At 37.0% G+C, this 24,421-nt stretch overlaps 1 protein-coding gene across 1 annotated transcript in view; it reads left to right on the forward strand.

The window, feature by feature from the left end:
• LOC129725244 (A disintegrin and metalloproteinase with thrombospondin motifs adt-1) overlaps positions 1-23,824 on the forward strand; it is a 47,940-nt gene extending 24,116 nt beyond the window's left edge. Inside the window, exons 2-14 of the mRNA XM_055680814.1 lie at positions 14,577-14,649; positions 17,031-17,120; positions 18,227-19,127; positions 20,061-20,189; positions 20,247-20,496; positions 20,555-20,841; positions 20,897-20,948; positions 21,285-21,542; positions 22,452-22,638; positions 22,743-22,966; positions 23,021-23,284; positions 23,345-23,531; positions 23,587-23,824. Of these exons, the coding sequence (XP_055536789.1) occupies positions 14,577-14,649; positions 17,031-17,120; positions 18,227-19,127; positions 20,061-20,189; positions 20,247-20,496; positions 20,555-20,841; positions 20,897-20,948; positions 21,285-21,542; positions 22,452-22,638; positions 22,743-22,966; positions 23,021-23,284; positions 23,345-23,531; positions 23,587-23,642 (2,958 nt within the window). The 3' untranslated portion in view covers positions 23,643-23,824. The remainder of the gene's footprint in view (positions 1-14,576; positions 14,650-17,030; positions 17,121-18,226; positions 19,128-20,060; positions 20,190-20,246; positions 20,497-20,554; positions 20,842-20,896; positions 20,949-21,284; positions 21,543-22,451; positions 22,639-22,742; positions 22,967-23,020; positions 23,285-23,344; positions 23,532-23,586) is intronic.
• The last annotated feature ends 597 nt before the right edge of the window (positions 23,825-24,421 follow it).

Below are 24,421 nucleotides of genomic sequence, written 5' to 3' on the forward strand. Positions count from 1 at the left end.
GAAAGGGCTCGTTGGATTAAGATTCACTTTAATAAGTGATGCGACCATACATATAATTCATACCCGGCTTTATTGACTACTTTCGTTTTATTCTCCGTTCAGTCAGTGTTCAGTGCTCACTTAGCTTATTTAGATTTAATACTGATATAAACTAACAGCGATTAATAATGCTGTAGAGGCCACGCGCGAGTGTGTAATTTATTTCATTGGAACGCAAAATTGTTCAGTTTTCTGATTCGAGATCGATACAAACTAATAGACAACGGTATGCTGTTGAAGCCACGCTCAAAAAGAGGGTTTGTTTCAGTGAACTGCGAAATATTATTCTACAAGATGTGGGTCTGTTTTATTCAGCCATATCATGGGAAGCTATCGGAATCACTCACAAATTTGTGGGGTTTACTGGAGCGGGATACAAGTTATTTTTTTTTTATTTTTACAATCGAATTAAATCTGTTATTGGAACCACATATGTTTATAACAATTCTCGGATATATAGGAGACAAACTTAATTGATCAGCCAAAGTTGGTTTTTCTATTTCGCAAAGTTAAGAAAAGAAACCTAAATAAGTTTAAAATCAACTGGAGAAGTGGCTACAGAGTACCTGCGGATGGTTGATGAGCGAATCGAGGATCAAGTTGGAGGTAGCCTGAATGAACAGTGGAGGCATATCCACAGTGCAATCAGCACCACAGCGGAAGAAGTGTTGGGTACATCTGCGACAGCCACGTCCAATGAGTGGTTTAACGCTGAGTGCCAGCGAGCGACGGATGAAGAGAACCGCGCCAGAGTTCACATGTTAGCAATGGCTCTGACTCGTCAGAGCGTAGGAAGATACCGGGAAGCTAGAGCTGATGAAAAAAGACTCCATCGCCGGAAGAAACGACAGCATTGCGAGCGGATTCTTGCGGAGGCGGGAGGTTGCTTCTCTAGGCACGATGCGAGAAGCTTCTACAAGAAGATAAATGGAATCAGGAACCGGAACGTGTCAGCTCTGTCATGTGCAATGATAGGGAGGGGAACCTGATTACCTATAGAACGGAAATGATAAAAGTTTTTAACATATTTAAAAAAAACCTAAATTAATCCACCTAATGGTCAGACCCAGCCTTTCTCATTCAAACTTTTATTTGTAAAAATAGATTTACATGAACGCTTCAATCCAATAAATGTATATTCACTCTTTAGGTTCTAAAATATTATTGTTGTAATCTATACATATAAAAATGTAGTCCGGTCTGTCAGTCTGTTTGATCCATATAGGCTCGAAAACTACCGAACCGATCGACGTGAAAATTTGTATGTAGGGGTTTTTGGTCCCGATAAAGGTTCCTATGATAGTTTGAGACCCCTCCCTCTTCTGGAAAGGAGGGGTCCAATACAAATGAAACATACATTTCTGCACAACTCAAGAACAAACCAAGCAAATGAAACCGAATTTGGCATGTGGATGTTTTAAAGGGTAATAAATATGTCCATAATGGTTCGACGCCCCTCCCGCCTATGGAAGCACATGTGTCTGCACAAATTTCTGCAATTTCTGCTCGCGAACTAATCAACGAAATGGAACCATATTTGGCAGCTGAATGTTTTTAGTGGTAACAAATGATACACAGCTGCTGAAATCGATCACAGACCCCATTTTGGATTCTAGGTTGGCGACTTCCGGTTCCTGGGAAACAGCGGAAAATGATCGAATTACTCCCAATATGGGTGTTTCTTAAACCAGAATGACGCTCAGAGGCCAGAAATTATTTTAAATACCATTTTGAAATCCAAGATGGCGACTTCCGGTTTGTGAAAAACAGCCTAAAATAACCAAATACCATCCAAGTATCTCTGTATCTCTGGAACCAGAATGATGCAATGAGCTAACAATTGACCTCAGGCACCATTTTAATCGCTAAATGGCAACTTATAGGAAACAGGCGAAAATGACCAAATAATACTCAACATGGATATTTCCGTAATCGAGATGATGCATAGAAACCAAACATTGACCCTTGACACCATTTTGAATTTAAAGACGGCCACTGTTAGTTTACCATTCATTTCAAACGATTTGTCTTTTGACTTTGATCATATCCTATGGCCGATTCGTCGTGCATTTGCAGACTTTAAACACATCGCAAGGAATCAATGAATTTGGAACGTTCAAATAGTACAAAACCACATTTAAATTATGTTGAGACCACATATATCAATCAAAGCAGGTATAGTTTTAAATAGCCTTTGAATTTCTTTTCTTTCCATAATTTTTGAGCCACATATCAAATTGTTATGAAGTTTGTTATTTGTAAGTTTGAGAGATGACTTGTTCGTATGACACTAGTTATGTTCAAATTAGTCATGTAATCTTTGAAATTATTAACAATTTAATACATAACGGTGGCTTAAGTTCAATTATAATCAAATGAAATGGGAACGTATAGGGCAGCCAAACTTTGAAACCACGTGTTCAATTATAATTCATCAGTTAACCCTTAACTAGCCCGCTCATCTGATAATAATATTGATCGAATCGGTTGTGTAGTTTACAGACGAAGTTACAGTCCGATTACAGTAAAATTCAATCGGGTGTTACGAGGCAGCTAGACTTATTAGATGACACTAATTTTGTAGAAATCGAGTCAGCCATCACTGAGAAAAGTGAGTGAGTTTAAGTAGTCTTCGGAATATGTTCCTTTTCATAGCTGGATTTCACATTTTTGAACATAACAGGAAAAGTAATAGTCTGATTGCAAAACAAATCAATAGGGTCTTATGAGGCAACTAGACCTTCCATTTGACACTGATTTTATGAAAATCGGTTCAGCCATCTCTGAGAAACATGAGGGAGATTAAGTAGTCTTCAGAACACGTTTCTTGTTATAACTTTTGAACCACAAGTTCAATCTTTATGAAATTCAAAAGTTAAGAGTATTTCAGTTAAGAGTATTTCAGAATTCAAATCGGTTGTGTAGTTTTCGAGATAATGATCTTTCATGATTTTTACATTTTGAACCATAACCTCTAAACTAAAAATCCGATTACAATGAAATTTAATAGGGTCTTATGGGACAACGTGACCTTTCATTTGCAATTAATTTCATGAAAATCGGTCCAGCCATCTCTGAGAAAAGTGAGTGAGAATAAAAATCTGCACATACACACACACATACACACATACATACATACAGAAAATGCTCAGCTCGTCGAGCTGAGTCGAGTGATATATGCCATTCGGCCCTTTGGAGCACTTTTATACTTTCGGTTTGGCAAGTGATTGCTGTACCTTTCTAGGAGAAAGGCAAATAGTGTCAAAACTATGATTTTTTAATATCTTTTATGAGTTTTTTGGCTGAACCGATTTTCATAAAATCAGTGCCAAATGGAAGGTCTAGTTGCCCCATAAAACCCTATTGATTTGTTTTGCAATCAGACTATTACTTTTCCTGTTATGTTTAAAAATGTGAAATCCAGCTATGAAAGGAACATATTCCGAAGACTACTTGAACTCACTCACTTTTCTCAGTGATGGCTGACTCGATTTCTACAAAATTAGTGTCAACTAATAAGTCTAGCTACCTCGCAACACCCTATTGAATTTTACTGTAATCGGACTGTAACTTCGTCTGTAAAGTACCGAAATGTGAAAATAACGAAACTTCATTATCTCAGAAACTACACAACTGATTTGATCAATATTATTATCAGATGAGCGGGCTAGTTAAGGGTTAACTGATGAATTATTATTGAACACGTGGTTTCAAAGTTTGGCTGCCCTATACGTTCCCATTTCATTTGATTATAATTGAACTTAAGCCACCGTTATGTATTAAATTGTTAATAAAACAACGAAAGTCTATTATTTCAAAGAATACATGACTTATTTGAACATAACTAGTGTCATACGAACAAGTCATCTCTCAAACTTACAAATAACAAACTTCATAACAATTTGATATGTGGCTCAAAAGTTATGGTAAGAAAAGAAATTCAAAGGCTATTTAAAACTATACACGCAAAAGTTCAAGCTTTAATCATCCAATGTGTCCTTTCAATTCGCACAGAATTTGCTCTGACTTCGCACAACCAATGCGTGATACGCATAACGCAAAAGTTGTACAAGGAATACATTGACAGAGGTCAAAATCAGAATACGTATCATATACACAAAAATCCAAAAATCTTAAAATAACAATATAGTTCACTCTCGAATTTCCCATATATTTCCATGAAGACAGACAGGGAACACCCCCTCTTGTGGTGAAAAAGGTAACTAAACTCATTGCGCAGTGGTACAGTAAGGCATTTTAGGCGGACATGAGCTTTTCGTTGCGATTTTGGTTTGCGGTTTAAAGCCATAGTTTTTGTAAAAAGTTGTTTTTTATACATAGTCCTCTATTTATGTGCAATGAAAATTAGGGTGGTCCTAAAATCAACGAAATAAAAACAAACTACAAACAAACTTGTAGATCAACTAATTCTAAGTAACTTTGTAAAAAAAACTTTTTTGTAGACATTAAATTTGGTTTCCAAAAACAGTCTTTTCGCTCTATTTTTTCAATTCAAATTTAAAAACAAAGTTTTCTTCGGTAACTTTAATCAAAAATACGCCATTTTTGACGTAAAAACATTGTCGATATGTTGTACAGATGAAGAGTTTTCACTATTTCTATTTTAAAAATAGGCCCTTTTAAAATATTAATGTTCGTATAAATTGTATAAATATTGTGAAGAAATACCGAAAGTTGCTTAAAATTAGTTGATCTACAACTGTGCCGATGAATGTATACATTTATTTCTGCAAATAAAAAAGTTAGTTTTTTTATTAAGTCGATTTCAGGACCACCCTAATTTTCATTTGCACATAAAAAATAGACTAAATATAAGAAACAAGTTCTTAGAAAAAAATTTTACTCTAAAACCACAAAATCGCATCGAAAAACTCATGTCCGCCTACATTGCCTTACAGTGCCACTGTGCATTGTTGTTGAATTTCTGTGAGCGTGTGACATTCTCACACACGAAACTGAATTTACTCAATTTTAGATTTAGTTGACTCAATTTCATACTTTCACAGAAAAAAATATGTTGTAGATTTCGTGCGTATATTGTTTGCATGTAAAACTAACGCCATTCCGGGAGTTAAATATTGATAATATAATAGATGTAGCTTATCGAGGCACGAAGAAGAAATATTCAAATAATCAGGCCACGACGTGTAAATGTAAACTAATCCCAATCCCAAGTTGCTATAGACGTGGTTCCCTGTGTAACTTCACTAGCTCAGATCCATCACGGGAAGCAACTACGAAATGAGCGGCCGTCAAGCTCAAGCTCAATAATCAGGCCACGAAATGAACAATTAAAAGAATGTTTCAATTACCTCGTGGAAAAGATAAAAAGAGAAACCGCACAATGGTTGTCAATAGTCGTATATGGTTGTTGTGCAACTTTTAGCTTAGATAACACTTGAATGTTCTAACAATTTAACAATTTAAATATGGATACATATAATGTTGTAATTGGTTTGAAAGCTTTATTATATTATATATAAGAGATATTTAACAAAACAAACATAATTAGTGATAACAACTGTTACGCAAAAACTATTATTTAATGTTTAGTTTTCTTCGTTTTGAAAGTATTTTTTGTTTTTTTATCCCTCCGAATTTGTTGCTCTCGAGTTCTAATCTTCGTATTCATCACTTGCAGCTTTGCTTTAACCAGCATGTTTATGTATTTAATAGCTGACCCGGCAAACTTCGTCCCGCCTATTTTTGTGTTTAATTTAATAATTTTCAACATTCCAAATTCATTGATTTCTTGCGATTTGTTTATATCGTTTGAAATTATTGGTTTTATCGGAATGACAACATCCTCGACTTTTGCCTTTAGTACATCATCTCTATTCCGAAAACACTCATATTGGGTGGTATACAGTTATTTTCGTTGTTTTCCAGAAGCTGAAAGTGGTCATCTTCGAATTCAAGATGGTGTCCACGGTCAATGCTTGGCTTCTATACATTATTTCGATTACGGAAATATTCATATGCAGTAGTATTCGGCTGTTTCCCAGAAGTTGCCATCTTACAATTCAAAATGGTGTCTGAGGTCAATTTTTAACTCCATGCATCATTCTGGTTAAAGAAACTCTCATATTGGGTGGTATTTGGTCCCTTTAGGCTATTTTCCAAAAACCGGAAGTCACCACCCTGGATTTTAAATTGGCATTTGGAGACAATTTCTGGCCCCTGAGCGTCATTCTGGTTTAAGAAACACCAATAATAGGTGTTATTTAGTCATTTTCGGCTGTTTTACAGAAACCGGAAGTCACCATCTTAGAATTCAAAATGGTGTCTGTGGTCGATTCTAGCTCCTGTGTATCATTCTGGTATCGAAGCATCTCATATTGGATGGAAATCGGCCGGTTGAAGAAATACCCATATTGGGTGGTGTTTTGTCATTTTCGGCAGTTTCCCATTCACCGGAAGTCGTCATTTTACAATTCATAATGTTGTCTGAGGTCGATTTGTAGCTTTAGTGCATCATAACAATCCCGGAAATACCCATAATGAGTGTTATTTGGTCTTTTGCCACTGTTGTTTAGGAACCGGAAGTCGCCATATTGGATTTCAAAACGGCATTTGGAGACAATTTCTGGCCTCTGAGCATCATTCTGGTTAAAGAAACACCCATATTTGGTTGTTTTTGGGCCATTTTCGGCAGTTTTCCAGTCACCAAAAGTCGCCATTTCACAACTCAAAATGTTGTCTGAGGTCGATTTGTGGTTTCAGTGCATCAAAACGATTTTGGAAATACCCATATTGGGTGGTATTTGGTCGTATCTCGCTGTTTCTCAGAAATCGGAAGTCGCCATCTTGGATTTCAAAATGGTATTCAGAGACAATTTCTGGCCTCTGAGCGACATTCTAGTTAAAGAAACATCCATATTAGGTGGTATTTGTCATTTTCGGCAGTTTTCCAGTCACCGGAAGTCGCCATTTTACAACTCAAAATATTGTCGGAAGTCAACAAACGTACAAACCATGGAGCACCACCCATGGATTGCCTCATACATTTTTTTTTTCTCTGTATGCCTGAAGGGCATACTGAAATGCCACTGCGACATTCTTGCTGATTGTCTTTTGTGGCGGGCCCCGATTGCTGTGCACAGATTACGGATTGTTCGTACTCATTGATGGAGTAGAACTGTTTTGTTGTAAACCTGTACCCCAATTAGGTACAGCATAGTTGATGAAACTAATGACCTGCTTGGGATTGGAGCTCCATGCTTGGTATGGAGTTAAAAGGTAACTTCCTAAGAAGTTGTACCTAGAGGAAGCAAGAGCTTCGCAAGAGCAAAGCAAATGCTCTGAACTCTCTGGTTCAGATTTGCAGAATCGGCAGGTGTCGTTCAACACTACGCCGATTTTCTTTAAATGATAAAAAGCGGGACAGTGTCCGGTGAGGAGTCCCGTGATTATCCGTAGGTCACTACGATTTAGACTAAGTAGCTTTCTGGCGGTTCCAGGGTTCGGATAGATAAACTGTTTGCCTTGTCTACAACCCTGTGCCTGTTGCCATTGGGATACTATTTCTAGCCTTTCCCAAGTGAATAGTTCGCTTTTGATAGCGGAAATGGACGTACCCAGAAACGGCTCGGGACCAATAAACCGCTGAGCTGATCCCTGTCTTGCTAGGTAGTCAGCGTGTTCATTACCCTCGACTCCGCAGTGTCCGGGCACCCAAAACAGAAAAACTGAATTCTGTCGGGAAAGTTCCCGTAGAGTTAAGTGCTAGTAGTGCTGCTTGACTGTCCGAGAATATACCGATTTTCGCATGTCTGTAGTTGCGTTGCAGACATATTTTTGCGCAGATATATATGGCATATACCTCTGCTTGAAAAACGGTGGGCCATTTTCCCAGGGAAAACGTTTCCCTGATACCGGGTCCGTATATACCAGATCCCGTTAGGGATCCCATTTTCGAGCCGTCCGTATAAAAATTGACGTTGCCAGGTGGAAGATTAGGCCCTCCATTGTTCCACATAGAGCGGTTTGTTTCAATCACTCTATATGGAATATCCATGTTGGACCTAACGTCCATCCAGTCGGAGACTGTGGTTAATAGCGGAGTTAGTTTGAACTCCCTAAGTATGCGAAGGTGGCCGATTTGGTCCCCTTCAAGTATGGTTTTCCTCCTTTGCAACCTTAGAGCGCCAAGCTCTGCTTCCTTTTTCACATGAAGATGTAGAGGTAGTAGGCAAAGCATAGCTTCCATGGCTGCAGTTGGAGTTGTTCGCATAGCGCTGGTAACCGAAAGACATGCAAGTCTTTGAACTTTTTTGAGTTTGGCTTGCGCAGTCACTTCGTTCACCTTAGGCCACCACACTAGGGCAGCATAGGTGATTCTTGGTCGGGCAATGGTCTTGTAAGACCAGAGTGCCAAGTCTGGTTCCAGTCCCCAGGTCTTACCGAAGAGAGTTCTGCAGGCCCAGATCGCTGAGATCGCTTTCTTAGCGGCATGATCCAGTTGTGCAGACCAGTTCAGTTTCTTGTCCAGAATAATTCCGAGATATTTGACTTCATTGCTGAAGCCCAGTCTAACTCCACTCAGTATTGGAGGAGTGATGGAGATCGTCCTTCGTCTGCCGAATGGAATTAGGACTGTTTTTAAGGGGTTTATGTTTAGACCCTCCTGTAAACACCATGACATGGTGGTATTCAGAGCCGTTTGCATTCGGCTCGACAGAGTTGCGTCATCTTTACCTCTGACGATGAGGACGATGTCATCGGCGTATCCAATGACCTCGTAACCAAGCTGTGAAAGCTTGTTGAGAAGTGCGTCGACAACTAGTGACCATAACAAGGGCGAGAGAACTCCTCCTTGCGGACACCCCTTGATCACTGACATTGTTACAGACGAATCTCCCAAGGTTGCTGTGATCACTCTGCTAGAGAGCATTGCGTGTATCCAGTTCCTTGAAGTTTGGTCGATTCCCTTATGAGAAAGAGCCGTATCGATTGATGCAAAGGACGTGTTATCGAAGGCCCCTTCAATATCAAGAAACGCACATAGCGCCGTCTCCTGATAACTTAGGGACTTTTCAATCAACGTCACTAAGCTGTGAAGAGCAGTTTCTGTTGACTTGCCGCTTTGATAGGCATGTTGGTTCCTGTTCAGCGGGGAGTCTTTAAGAAACTCATCACGGATATATTTATCCATTATTTTCTCCATCAACTTAGGAAGCGATGAAGTCAGACTTATGGGTCTGAAAGTTTTAGGTAGGGTTTTGTCCTTTCTTCCAACTTTGGGGATGAACACTACCTTCACCTTCAGCCAGTTATCCGGAATAGGATAAAGCTGGCTCTGAAGAGGTTGATGAGTTCGGACATGATAACTGCGGCCGATTTTTGTAGAAAGATGGGTAGTATGCCGTCTGGACCAGGAGCCTACATAGGGTCGAATGAGCTTAGAGCCCAACCTATTGAAGCTTCCGTGAACAGTCGACGGGCCAGCAGGATGGACTCCCGAGACGCCATATGTCTCGAATTGTCCTGCCGCGACCCATCACTATTCAGTTCTTCGGTCTCTGTCGATCCAGGAAAGTGGGTGTTTATAAGAACCTCCAGCGTTTCCTTGGTAGTGACAGTGAGGCATCCATCCTCTTTCCTCACCTGTCCTAAACCGTTAGTATGGTCTTTGGACATCGCCTTTTGGAGCCGCGTAGCTTCCGGCAGAGTTTGGATTCTTTCACAGAAACTAACTCTGGATTTCCGTTTAGCCTTGCGTAGCTCGGCGTTGTATTTAGTGAGGGACGCCCTGTAGTCGTCCCAGTTAGACGTGACTTTTGCCCTGTTGAACAACCGCCTAGTTTCCCGACGAAGGTCACTAAGTTGATCATTCCACCAGGGTACGTCACGGCATACTGACCGCTGTGTTAGTGGACAGTTAGCGTCGAAAGCATCCATGATTCTGTTTTGTAGATCATTTGCTGCCGAATTCAGGTCAACAGAATTTCGAATGTTGCTGTAACTGAAAGTTCGTGAATCGATCAGGCGTTCCTTAAAGGATTCCCAATCTGTATTCTTAGGATTTCTGAACAGCTCTCTTTTCAGAGGGTTAGCCTCTATATTAAAAACGATGTGTCTGTGGTCCGACAAACTAGTTTCATCGGAGACATGCCAATTTTTAATCCTTTCAGAAATAGAGGCGCTACACAGAGTGAGATCAAGGACCTCCTGTCTAATAGCGTTGATAAACGTGGGGTTATTCCCTACATTACATACATTGACATCGTTAGAAGTAAGGTATTCAAGTAGGTACTCACCCCTGGTGTTGGTGTCCGAGCTGCCCCAGATCGTGTGGTGAGCGTTGGCATCGCAGCCGATCAGAAACGGCTTGTTGATGGCCTTGCAGTACCGCACGAGCGCAGCAACTTCGGGTGGCGGTATATCACCTTGGTCGCCCGGGAAGTGCCTCATACATAGGTGAACTTTACTATTATAAAATATTCGGCCGAGTCCACTTCACAATAAAATGTGCATTTTTTTCAGTGTAGGGTAATATTACTGTCAAAAGTTACTCTTTTTCGCATGTCGTGTAGAACAAAATCAGAAGTAGCGCACCTAGCGGTCGAAAAGGTGACTAACGCTTCTGTCATTTTCAATTTGTCTTCATAATTTCACGTAAGTGAACTATATTGGTATTTAAGATATTTGCAAAAATCGCAATGTCTCGGTAAACTTCGGCTTCGGGCGAACGATCAGTTTCGAGGCGCTCAAAAAACCGTTCATTACTTTCGCGAGCCGGTGCGTATCAACGGCTCGTGCATCCCTAAAAATCGTCAGCAACCGAAACAGCCAATGGCGAGCCTTGTTGCCGCGGAAGTTATGGACGCTGGTGCCAGTAACGCAGAACCGAATGCATGTGAATGAAACCAGAGTCATAATTAAATGCGAAATGTTTTGGACTAATCTCATGTTTTTGTTTATTGTTAATGATTGAATGATGTTTTCAGATGACCTGATTTAGGAAAGTGAATCGATCAGACAATAATTTCTTCAATGGAGTCAGTACCCAACTTATCAGTATTGATTGCTGGTTGCACTGTTTTAACGATACCAACCTTCTGAACATCGGCTGATGCTTTATAAGTGTAGTGGTTTGGAGCTGCGCAATACATTCAAAATACACTAGAGCATCAAATGCGTTATGCCCAATGCACATGCGTTGTACTGGTTCCAATTTTAATCAGTAAATTCGCTAATTTCGCTCATAAATGATCTGGTTACGCACACTCCAACTTTTGCGTGTACCTGCTTTGATTGATATATGTGGTCTCAACATAATTTAAATGTGGTTTTGTACTATTTGAACGTTCCAAATTCATTGATTCCTTGCGATGTGTTTAAAGTCTGCAAATGCACGACGAATCGGCCATAGGATATGATCAAAGTCAAAAGACAAATCGTTTGAAATGATTGGTTTTATCGAAATGACAAAATCTTCGACTTTTGGCTTTTGGTGCCCTAATTCTGAAAATACTCATATTGGGTGATATTCGTTCATTTTCAGCAAATTTTCTGGCATCAATCTGACACCGGAGATACTCATATTGGGAGGTATTTAGTTATTTTGGTTGTTTTCCAGAAACTAACAGTGCTCGTCTTTAAATTCAAAATGGTATCAAGGGTCAATGTTTGGTTTCTATGCATCATCTCGATTACGGAAATATCCATGTTCAGTATTATTTGGTCATTTTCGACTGTTTCCTATAAGCTGCCATTTAGCAATTCAAAATGGTGCCTGAGGATAACTGTTAGCTCATTGCATCATCCTGGTTCCAGAGATACTCATATTGGATGGTATTTGGTTATTTTAGGCTGTTTTTCACAAACCGGAAGTCGCCATCTTGGGTTTCAAAATGGTATTTAAAATAATTTCTGGCCTCTGAGCGTCATTCTGGTTGAAGAAACACCCATATTGGGTGTAATTCGATCATTTTCCGCTGTTTCCCAGGAACCAGAAGTCGCCAACATAGAATCCAAAATGGGGTCTGTGGTCGATTTCAGCTGCTGTGTATCATTATAGATCCGGAGATACTCATGTTAGACGGAAATCGGCCATTTTTGGCTGTTTTCCAGAAACCACAAGTTGCCATCCTACAATTCATAATGGGTGGTATTTGACCTGAGGTCGATTATGGAACATATTTGTTACCACTAAAAACATTCACCTGCCAAATATGGTTCCATTTAGTTGATTAGTTCGCGAGATGTGCAGAAACATTGGCTTCCATAAGAGGGAGGGGCGTCGAACCATTATGGACATATTTATTACCCTTTAAAACATCCACATGCCAAATTCGGTTTCATTTGCTTGGTTTGTTCTTGAGTTGTGCAGAAATTTATGTTTCATTTGTATTGGACCCCTCCTTTCCAGAAGAGGGAGGGGTCTCAAACTATCATAGGAACCTTTATCGGGACCAAAAACCCCTACATACAAATTTTCACGTCGATTGGTTCGGTAGTTTTCGAGCCTATATGGATCAAACAGACTGACAGACCGGACTACATTTTTATATGTATAGATTACAACATCAATATTTTAGAACCTAAAGAGTGAATATACATTTATTGGATTGAAGCGTTCATGTGAATCTATTTTTACAAATAAAAGTTTGACAGAGAAAGGCTGGGTCTGACCGCTAGGTGGATTTATTCAGGTTTTATTTAATCGTTTGATCAAGTTTTGCATGTCAATTCAAATGAAACAAACGTTTTCCATTCTGATTTAGCAGTACATGTCCTGATTTTGAAGTTTTTGATTTATTTTTTATATTTTAGCATTTGTCCTGATTTTCTTAAGATATTTATTTTTGTTGTGTGGTAATGAGCAGAAGTTTTGAAAATTGCTCAATAAATGTTTTCGATTCTAGGTCGCAACGCTTACTGCGATCGAATTTTTTTCATTTGTTGAATCTCAGTAGAGTAATAAGAAGAATCTTTCACGCGTTGACCGTTACCATTAAGCATCTGGCATTTGTTAAGTTTAAGTTGAACAGTTTACGTGTGTTGAATTTTTAAAATATCTACTAATGCGTAACAATTTAAAGTGGTTTGATGAAAGTGACTCGTAAGACATACACTCAGCTTTTTTACTATGTGTTTTTCTACACGGATTTGCGAATTACGGGTTTTTCACACGGATTTTTAAATCGAAGGATTTTTTAATTACCGCGTCTTTCCACAAGGTACATATCAACGCGTAAAAAAAACTAAATAAAAAACTAATTTACTTAATGTACAGTGAATATAAGAGTTTTATATTGTATTTCAAAGGGTAAATCACATATTACGTGTTATATTTGCTCATACATCGAAGAATAAAATGGCTGAGTCAAATTTGTGCCGAGAAAAGGTGTCCTGATTTTTAACTAGTGGTATCCCTAGTTTTCCGTGATGTTCAATATATCCTTTTTTACCCACACAACAGTTCTGAATTAAATATGCAGTTTGAAATTTCGATGTCTTGGCGTAGAAAAGCGTGGAATGTGTATAATAATGTTCAATCTTAAGAACTAATCAGAGAACAAAATTAAAAAACTTCATGAATCGCAGCTTGTTGTTTTGTATTTGCTTGAACCGATTGTTTGTATGCAATAAAAATCGCTCAAAATCCAGTTTTTTTTCAATTCATACATTAGCATGAAAAACATTCTTTGAATAGCAGGTAATGCATAGATAGTGGGATTGTACACATATATAAACACAATTAGTAAAGATTACGACAAATCTCAAGCTCTACGAGCTCTTTCTATCACAAATTCAAAAAAGAGGTAGACTGATCAAAGTTACCCCGCTGATCAAAGTTGCCCCGGTTACGGTACCTGTATATATTACTAAATAACTGAATAATCATTACTCTCAGATTATTACTGACATCTATTTACGAAAATAAATACATGGCTGACTTTTTTATGTTTGTCGTATATATGGCAACTATCTTGTATTGGTAAGTATTCTGAATTAATAAGAAAAACATTGTGAAAGTGATAAAAACTCAATGTTGAATAATACCTTTTTGTACAATTCGAAAATGACATGACATTGATTATTCATTCCATAGCTGGCTGACCCTGAACAAATAAGACTTAACACAGGGAATTGTATGCAGAAACATCTTGTCGAGTAACAATGAAGTGGTGTACCTTAATGGTGAACCATTAGCGTAGATCATTTCCTTACATACCGTTAGGCTTATCACTCTTTGTTGGTGAATCGTCAAGCAGCTCTACCGCAGAATTTCTGAATCAAGAAGCATTCAACTGTTACATTCATTTTTGCGTGGACAATGCATATACATTTACTTGAATTGAGGTTAGGAAGTACAGCATATAAGAAAACCATTGGTATTCTTTTTTTTTGCTAACTCTTTCAGTATTTTCAGCTCATTAGTGTTTCATATTCTCGAGATTATTGCAGTTTTCATACATATAGTCTATCAATATATTATGAAGAAAAAAATCATTTAAATGAAGAAACGTGTGGTGTTTTTTTAATTGCAAGTATTTTTCTATTTTCAGATTGATGAAGGAAATCTACATAAGTTTCTAAAAGAACATGAGAGGGTTTTGATATTTGGAACAAACGTAATCGGTAAGTGTTGTTTTCTGATATTATTTGAAAATGTTCAACATTGTTTTTCCAAAAGTTCAAACCTGCTTTCTACCTCCCAAACTAAAAAAAACTGTCCATTTAATAAATATTTCAATACTGTGGTTTCTTTGAATGCCTGAATGCCTATTTATTACATGTTCTCTTTATAAGCAAAACTCACAACAACGTACATGGCGGATTCAAAGCATACCGGAAGTCAAGCATTAACTGGGCTAAAACGCTTAGTGGCACATGAATAAATAGTGGCGGACACTGTTAGTGGTTGCGCAGCATTACCCATGTTCTATTCTTCTCACGCATATTTTTTCAACAAAAAGGTAGTCTGTGCCTTTTTTAGTTAAATTTGCATGTATAAATGTATTAAACTCGGCCAAGATCACGGACTTAAATTAGTTCTGCGAACCTATTCCTGTACTAACGTTTCCTATAACCTATCTTATAACTATATATAACTATTATTATTAAACTAGTTGGCCCGTAGTGGCTAGCCACTTTCAAATGCATGTTGGACTATTAAAAGTTGGTATTTAATCTGAAATGATAATTTTTTTTTTGAAATATCGAGTTGAAGTTCAAGATGTAACTATGACAATATCGACAATTCGATGCAGATGGCCAGCGCTGGTTTAAATCTTATTTAATTATCTAAGCTGCGATAAATCCTTTGTTCAGTAGATCATGAAAAAACGTGGATTGATTGCTTACTCGAAAACGAATCTGCATCTCGCTGCTTATACGGATCTACTGCACAGCTGTTTTCTTCAATACCTAAAGATTTTTCCATTAATTGATTATTTTCGAAAAATTGTTTTCTAAAGATTTAACTTTTTTTTTAAATTTCATAACTTGAATAATAGTTGATTTACTCAATTGTTCGATGTTACATATGTTATATTCAAACTAAACTTACAAAATAACTAAAAATTACCGTGACTGAAAAAAAAACAATTTACAAAAACCATTACTGTCCTCTTTTAATCATTGATAGGTAGTTCAAACCCCTCTCAAATACTCCGACATAACTTCACACATGATAACTGACGCGAATGAAACATCTGTCATCTGTCAACAATCCTCATCCCATCACCAAAATTGGCATATTTGTTGAACTTGAATCAAAGTTTGAATGTCACCCGTCGGAAATTGGGTTTATCTTATACTCTAAATTTTTTTGAATCAGCTAAAATTTTCACGTATCAGCAAAATAATTCTCCCTTTCTCCATACATCTTGAACGTCGTAGTATACTTAAAGAATTAATTTGGGGTACAATATGTGCAGCATGTCTTGTGTAGGTTAAACGTATTTTCTATTTTTAGAAATATTGGAAAAAAATTGTATTGCTCTATCTTTGAGTACAACTTCTTGAGAAAATTTTTGTAAACTTTGCTAGAGCTTTGAGTAATATGGAGAAAGTTAGATAGATTTCAAGTGCGGGTTGTTACGCGCCATAAGCTAAACTTGAAACTCGATATGATGTTTTGCATAAAATGGCTTTGGCGGGTTACAGCCGGTTTTCTTCAATTTTTTATAAATGTTCGTTAATAACGTCTTCGGTCGTAATTGATTTTTTAATAAACAAACAACTTTTTGCTATAGAAAAACTGTTCTATTGGAAAATTACAATTTCAATGCATATAAAAATTGCTACACACTTAACAAAAATCCAAACTGCTTATTTTCTCGCGCAAAAAGGTTTATAATCCCCATCATGTTCTTGACTTGTTCATAGTCTATCCTCAATGAATAACAACAGGTACAGTCTTTTTACATCACTTGACAACCTAATTTTGATGGCAATGCCATGACATTACAGAACTTATTGGACATGTAACTATGAAGTAATCAACTGCCAGTGGTTTGGCTAACTTCAGATTTCATTTACATGCTTGATATCTTTGATACTATGTCTTTCTTACATCTAAAAATTGCCTTCCGCCCTTTATTACGTTTTTGGCGGTTTTTGCCGATGCACCTGCATCAGAACCTATAGCCATGTGCTAATTTAGCACGTGTGCCAAATATTAGTTTAGACGCAGTTTGCTTTGATTTCTTCACGACTGGCTTCATACCAGGCGTGAGGAGGTGAGTGGAGGACTAAAAGCAAAGGTAACTTGTAGTCAGAACAGGAATGTTTGCGCTGCTACCCACAAAAAAATAACAAACTTTAGTGTATCTCAGGTTCAGAGTTTGCTTGGGAAAAAGGCAATTTGAGTAACTGTCGTTTGTCGTGCGCGTGACTGAAAGACAAGCAAACTATATATATTCCGATTGTGAAATATTTATATCCTTTGGCTAGTGTGAACCGCGAATTCATAAATCATTCAATGTAGATAAATGAAAAGTTTTACTACATTTCAGATAATTTTAACATCGTCACCGTTAAAAAGAAGAGAAGGACAATCCGTTCATCTGACAGGTTCATCAACTTCAATCTCAGCAATAGCAGTGGTAAGAAAACTGAATAAATCAGGTTAACTACCTTTCTTTTTTTTTTCTTCACAAATGGTTAACTACCTTTCGTTAATGAGCAATTGTACAAAAAAGGGGCAATCAATTTAATCGATCATTTTCGATTTTGCTGAAACTTTGCAAAGATTTTTCTATGGGCAAAGATGGCATTTTGTGCTATTGGTTAAATTCTTTGGAACGACTCATTTTTGAGAAGCTTTTTTAAAATGCTATTTTGGGAAAGTATTTATGATTATAAATATTTTGAGAGCCAAAACGGTTCGTTTGATCGGTGTGACGTCTTCGGAAAAGTTGTAGATATTACATTTGCCATCCCAAAAAATGTACATCTTTTTTTTAATGTTCATCCACCCTTTTTTTTAAGAAATGTTAGAAGAAAAATTAAAAATTGTTTATCTGAAAAAGCTCATTTTTCAAACTACAATTATTTATCTAAATAATGGAGACTGTCCAAAATTGTGGTAGTGATGGAGTTGATGGTAAAGTTTCGTTTTGGATGTTTTGTTTGGAAGGACAAAGCTACTATTTACAACTTTTGCGATGTCATTAACACTAACGGAAGAAATCGTTCTGACTCTGAAGTACCTAATACTTTTATAAAATTTCAAATTTTCATTTATCTATGTTCAAACAACTATCATTATTAAGGCAAAGTTTGGTTGTTGTTTCGCAGAAAAAATAGACATCTGAGAAACAAGCTATCTAAACATATTTAATTTATATTTGTTTTGTTCTATTGTTAAACAAATAGTTTTTATTTTTTTTCTTTTGGAGGAAAAATCTGTCATATGCAACTTTGCTGAAGACGTCACACCAATTAAACAAACCGTTCTGGCTCTTCAAATATTTTCAATCATCAGTACCATTTTTACACAATTTTTTAGTGTTTAAAAAAATCTAATAGCACGAAATGACGTCTTTATACTATAAGAAAATCTGTGCGAAGCTTCAGTCAAATTAAACATGGTCAATCAAAAATTGCTTGCAATTACACTCTCACTTAATTGGCCAGGAATTGATGTTTTTCATTATCTTATTTGTTCTAGTTTATTGATATGTACATATAGTTTTTTTATTGCTTTCAGATGAATCTATTTCGTTACGGCTAGAAAAATCCAACATACTGATAGATGAAGCATTTGCTTTTCTCGAGAGCTACGGAAATTTGACACAACTCATGAATGACTCCTACAATGTAGTGCAAAAATACGCAAACTGTTTCTATCGCAATGACCATGCAGCTTTCGACCTTTGTGATGGTGAAGTGAGAGGTGTAGTTAGATCAGTTCATTCCGAACTGATTATTCATCCACTGCCCAAACGATTTGGTTCAAACAAATACGTGGTAATAAATAAAACTCCAACGTATACTCGCATTAACCAGACTGATAAAAGCATCAAATTTGAACCAGATATGTCTTTTTACGAACCGCAAAGGTTATTTTTCGACAAATTTAAGCGGAGCAAACGACAATTAAATACTGCCAAAATTCCGAATGTACTATATATTGAGACTGCTATTTTTATAGACAAGGATTTGTATAGACATATGTTTAAGAATTTTCCCAAAAATACGGAGGCTAATCTGATTCGCTTCGTCCTAGCAATGATAAATGGAGTTCAATTAATATACAACCATCCATCACTGGGACACCCGATTAATTTCATCCTCAAACGATTAGAAGTTCTACACAATGAACCAAAAGATCTTCAGCGATCAAGCGATATCGACATATACCTTAATAGCTTTTGCGGTTGGCAACAAAAACTGAATCCTGTTTCCGACGATGATCCAGTACATTTTGATCATGCAGTAATACTTACTGGGCTAGATTTATACGTTTTGAGCAAAACTGGGAAAGCAAGCAACCAAGTTGTTGGACTTGCTCCTGTGGCCGGTATGTGCACAAGGACTTCCAGTTGCACCATCAACGAGGGGAAACATTTTGAGAGTGTGTTTGTGGTATCCCACGAGATTGGCCACAAGTAAGTTGATTCATTCGAAAACTAATTACACAGTTCAAAACTTAAGTTAAAATATGCGTTCAGAATGCATTTTTTGCATAAGATGATAATCGCTAATTAGCGACGCTAATATTCAGTTAGCGGTTAAGCGATTTCGCTAATTTTTGAGCTGGTTTGCGAAACTGTCGCTAAAATTTTGGCCTTCGAAACGCTAATCGCTAATTTGCTAGATTTCGCAGAGGAGCGACAATAAAACTATTTAGAAAAACTGTGAATTGCTGATGGCGTACCTAAATTGCTTCGGAAGATAAATATACTTTACTGCGAAACTCACTTTTGGAACGTATATTTTATTTAAACGTTCAGTTGTCTTAATTGTCTAAAGTTCCTGTCTTTACGGCACAAATGCAAGTCAGTCTTTTCAACCTAGAATGGAGTTCCAGTTATCGTACAAACCTCAGGAGCATGTTGAAGAACAAGCTTAAGGTCTAGATTGAATTTTCGGCTCACCAAGAACTATTGTAAATTGCAATGCATTTGAAATTATGACAACTTTGGTTCTACTTTTTCGATTCAGATAATAATTGAACTTTTATGAAAACATTCCTAACAGTATTTATTTTTAATGCAAGCTGAATAACTTTTGTTATTTCTTGTTTGTACAAAATCAAGTATGAACACCTCCGTAAACCTCTTATTATAAAAGTAATTGTTTTCATTTGTTTTAACACAGAAGATCAAAGTGGTTCAAAACATACAAAACACGAGCAATAAATATAGCGATGTGACTATTTACATATCAACAAGTTAGCGATTAGCGAAAGTTACGCTAATGTGAGTTTAGCGTTTAGCGTGTATCGAGATAAATTTTCCGATTAGCGGCTTAGCGATTAGCGTCGTAAATTTTCGGTTAGCGGTGCCCACCACTGATTATTGCACTTTGTTTTCATTTAGTCTAGGAATGCGTCATGATTCATCCGAGAATAACTGCGACCCGAGCTTGTATATCATGTCTCCTACCCTTGGAAGTGGTAAAACTACATGGTCGGCCTGTAGCCGCAACTATTTGAATTCTTTTTTAAAGTATGTGAAAGGTATTCTATAGTAGGATAAATTATACATGCACTTCTGCATTTTCAGAACTAGTCAGGCACTTTGCTTGTTTGATAGAGGACAATTCGGACAATATTTGGACCATGGCTCGGAAGGCATCCTACCAGGAGAACGTTTCGATGTCGATCAACAATGCATGCTTAAATATGGAAAAGATAGTGTTCGTTCCCAAGGTCAGAATATTGCTGATGTTTGTCGAGATCTCCACTGTCAAAGAGATAGATATACATGGACCTCTCACCCTGCATTAGAAGGAACATCGTGTGGAACATTAATGGTGATATTCAAATATTTCAAATTTATTCCGCATTTTATATTACAATTTTCTCTCTTAGTGGTGTCGAAGCGGAGTGTGTGTATCGAAAATTCGGATTTTATCCGTGCAATCAAATGGAAATTATGTTACTGCTTTTAAAACTATAGATAAAAAGACATTTTTAGAAGGCTTGAAGACTGCCAGCCTAAAACAAGATATTTCTCGAACTCTTGTTTCTGTTCCCAAATGGAATGTTTGGGGCAATTCGACTGAATGTGAATCTGGTTGTTTATACGGAGAATCCGGTAGATTAAAGGAAGGTAGCGTTGGTTTGCGACAATATACCAGAAATTGCAATGATAAAAGGTAGTTACATTATTTTGTAATGCTAATGCTATCAATCAGTTTTTATGATTTTTAGAAATGCATGCATTGGACTAAACAAAAAATATGAAACATGTATTGCAAAACAGGTTAGTGCTTTCAAATGATAACAAAATGTCCTCATTAAAGATGCACCGAATGATAGGGCTGGGAAAAAGTTATTTTTGGAAATTACCGAATATTCGGATTATCGAATAATGATTTAAACTAGACCTTGTCTAGGGTAATCCATTTTAATTCATGAGTAATTTGGTTTTTAATTTTTCTCATTCAATCATCATGTTCTGTTGAATATTCGGCCGTCCGTTCGGCCGAATATTCGGCTGAACAGATGGCCGAATATTCGATACTTTTCACAAAAAAAACTTTTTCCCAGCCCTATAATTCGGTGCAACGCTAGTCCTCATAAATCAATTCCATTTCAGTGCTACAATATTGTTCGAACCACAATACTTGAATTCGCGAACCAAATTTGCGCTCGTGCCAAAGAATTTGATTCCGATATTTTGGGCCCGGGAATACAAAAAGTGGCAATTGATGCAGAAGACGCATGTAAAGTTTTCTGTGAATCGACAACTGGTAAACCTAAAACAAAAGGGTGGATATTTCCAGACGGAACCGCTTGTAAAATTCAAAATTCGGATATTGATGATTTATTTTACTGCATCAGCGGAAGGTGTCAGGTATGTTAGAAAACCCCATATTTTTCACTTAGGTGTGATCTGATTTTTTTTAGTAAGATTTGGACCACTGCGACCATTATTTTGATCTTTTGTGGCAGTGTGATCTGATTATTTGATGCTCATAATGTTTTTGTTATACAAATCCGTTGAAATTGTTTTAGTCCTACGTTCTATGGTAATAAAACAATAAAACATTAGACATTTAATCGTTTTATCTAATATCTGGAAACTTTTTTTTTTAATAGGACACTTTTGATTTCAATTCGAATATTTTATAGTAAATTATCAGCTCACTTTTCTGAGTGACATATCACAAATCATCTGTTTGATTTCGCAATAAGGGACAGGGCTAGCAATTGAGGAACGTTTTTGGTCGGAAGTTGATAATATTTTTTTTTTTGACTAACTTCTGAAGTTTCGACTCACTCAGTATAAGTACTTCGAGAGTATCCAATCAAAGCAATATACGTTCCTATAGAACGTTTTCTTCCTTGTGAAACTACAGCTTGACCAGAAGTAATTCTTTAAAATTTTGTTTGGAAAAATTGTAAAATCATCCTACTAAGATAGCGGTGCTCTTTGTTTGTTATTTTTCCGACCCGTTGATTTACGGACCGGCGCCAGCCTCTTTACTTGCATATGCGATGAAAAGCGTGATTTACAGAGATTTGTTACCTAAGAAGTACTTCCGGTGTCGGCTAAGATTGAATCTAGACCAGTTGGGTTGGTTGTGAGCGGAACATATCACCCCACAACGTCGGCGTTGGGATTCGAACGGAGTTATTCTATTTACAATTCTGTTGGACGGATGAATACAGAACAAAATTGTGAAGATTTTTTCAATTACTATTCTCAAATCGGCCAAGACCAGTTGATCAAACGGAAGTCAATTTCTTTTTGTGCTTTCAGAAATTTACCTGCAACAGTTCAACTGAGAACTTCTACCGAATAGATCCTTTTTTTTGCCCCGAAAGTCTCTCTTCTACCGACAAATATAGTAACAGCATTCAGCAAGAAAACGGCCGTGATTACAAAAGTTTGAAGTTGAAAAAATATATATGGTCTTCTACTCAAGCACCGGCTAAGATATCGCAAAGTAAGTATAATAAGCATGTGCTGGAGCTCACCTGGCATCGGTTGAATGTTATTTTCGTTAATTTTTGTACATGTATATAATTTTTTTGATATTTAAAATTTTAGCAAACAAACATTTGTACAATTCTAATTTAAACAAGGAAATTAGCTACGAACAATGGAATACTAGACATCATGATACGTTATCGCAGCTGCGAGCGCGGGCAAATAAATGGGAAGTCAAATCAGGTTGTCACTTTAGTTGCATAGGAAAAGCCAAGGGAATCCAAATAGTGGCCTCAAAAATTGACATTCGAACAAACATTCAACTCTGCACACCGAATGCAATTGTGTGTAGCTCATGATATTAGTATACACTCGTTCATTACACATTTGTGTTTCAGGCATGCGATAAGGTTTCAACAACGTTCGAATTCGCGACAGAGTTATGCAAGCGCTTCCAACAGAAGGTACAAGGTCTATCCGGTTTAGGTATGCAAATTGCATCTAGTATAGAGGATCCGGATAGAAGTTGTCGTGTTGCATGTCAGGATGCTTTTTTACAACATCGTTTTTATTTAGTGAATGGAGAACAAGGACATTTCCCTTTCGGAACTCGCTGTAATCACAACGAATTAAATCGTTATTGTGTTAATGGCCAATGCTTGGTATGTACCATACTTTAGAGTCGTAATATGAAGTATTTGCTTTACATAATAATTTTTCAGCGTTTTGGCGAAGACGACACACCAGTTAATGAATCATATAACAGTTTACCACATTTACGGATCAAAAGACACGTAAGAAGGAAAAAGAGGCATTTCGATTTTTTTTCGCCTATTAACATTACTGAACGAGTTAGTCAAAAATTTCTTGACACGTTGATAGAGAATATCGATTTTACCAATATAAAAGGTAAGAAAACAAATGTGGCGGAAACGTGGACACTCAAATATTTTTTATTTTTCAGGCGATATATTGGAAGACAGCATCGATTTCACGAATCCAGTTCACTTTATTCCATGATATAAGTAAGAAACTTCCATGCGCGTTTTATTTGGTTTAAGTAAAATCTCTTGTAATTAATTTATTCTACCTGATATGTGATAAATTTATAAAATGTTTGAACCTGGTTTATGAATTTTTTATATGTACAGTCATGGAGAAAATTATAAATACACTTGCAGTTTTGGTTAATTTTCCATATTTTGGGCACTGATTTTAGTTGTTATATGATGTTATGGTACGTCATTACGATCTGCATACACTGAAATATAGGAATGACTGGAATTTTTCTGTGTCGGTGATTTCGAATGTTTTTTGCGTGAGTTCATGTTTTCAAGGTGGTGAAAAAAATAAATACACTATTGAAATATATATACGAAACATTCCAAATAAGCTTTATTTCTCTACATATCGTTAGCAAAGTGACCTTTCACGTTACAAAACTCACTTTTAATATTTTGTGACTTGCCCATTGTTTTGTAAAACCATATTCAATCTTCGTGGTATGTTTACCACCAGATTTTCACGACTAGAAGCTGGACTAGTATTTCACGCTGCCTGTAAGAATTGCGCTGATTCTCTAAAAATTCCGTTTGAAATTATTTTCAACAACTCACTACGTCAAAGTACATTCTCCAGTTTATGGAAAACCGTTTCAATTTGCCCGATTTACAAGCTGGTTCTAGCCACACGGTAGAGAATTATCGTGGTATTTCAATTTTGTGCTGCCTGGCGAAAGTCTTTAAAGGATTAGTCCACGTCGTACTCTACGCTGTTTCTCTACCATTGATATCAGAGTC

This window comes from Wyeomyia smithii, chromosome 2 (assembly GCF_029784165.1).
Source record: "Wyeomyia smithii strain HCP4-BCI-WySm-NY-G18 chromosome 2, ASM2978416v1, whole genome shotgun sequence".
NCBI lineage: Eukaryota > Metazoa > Arthropoda > Insecta > Diptera > Culicidae > Wyeomyia > Wyeomyia smithii.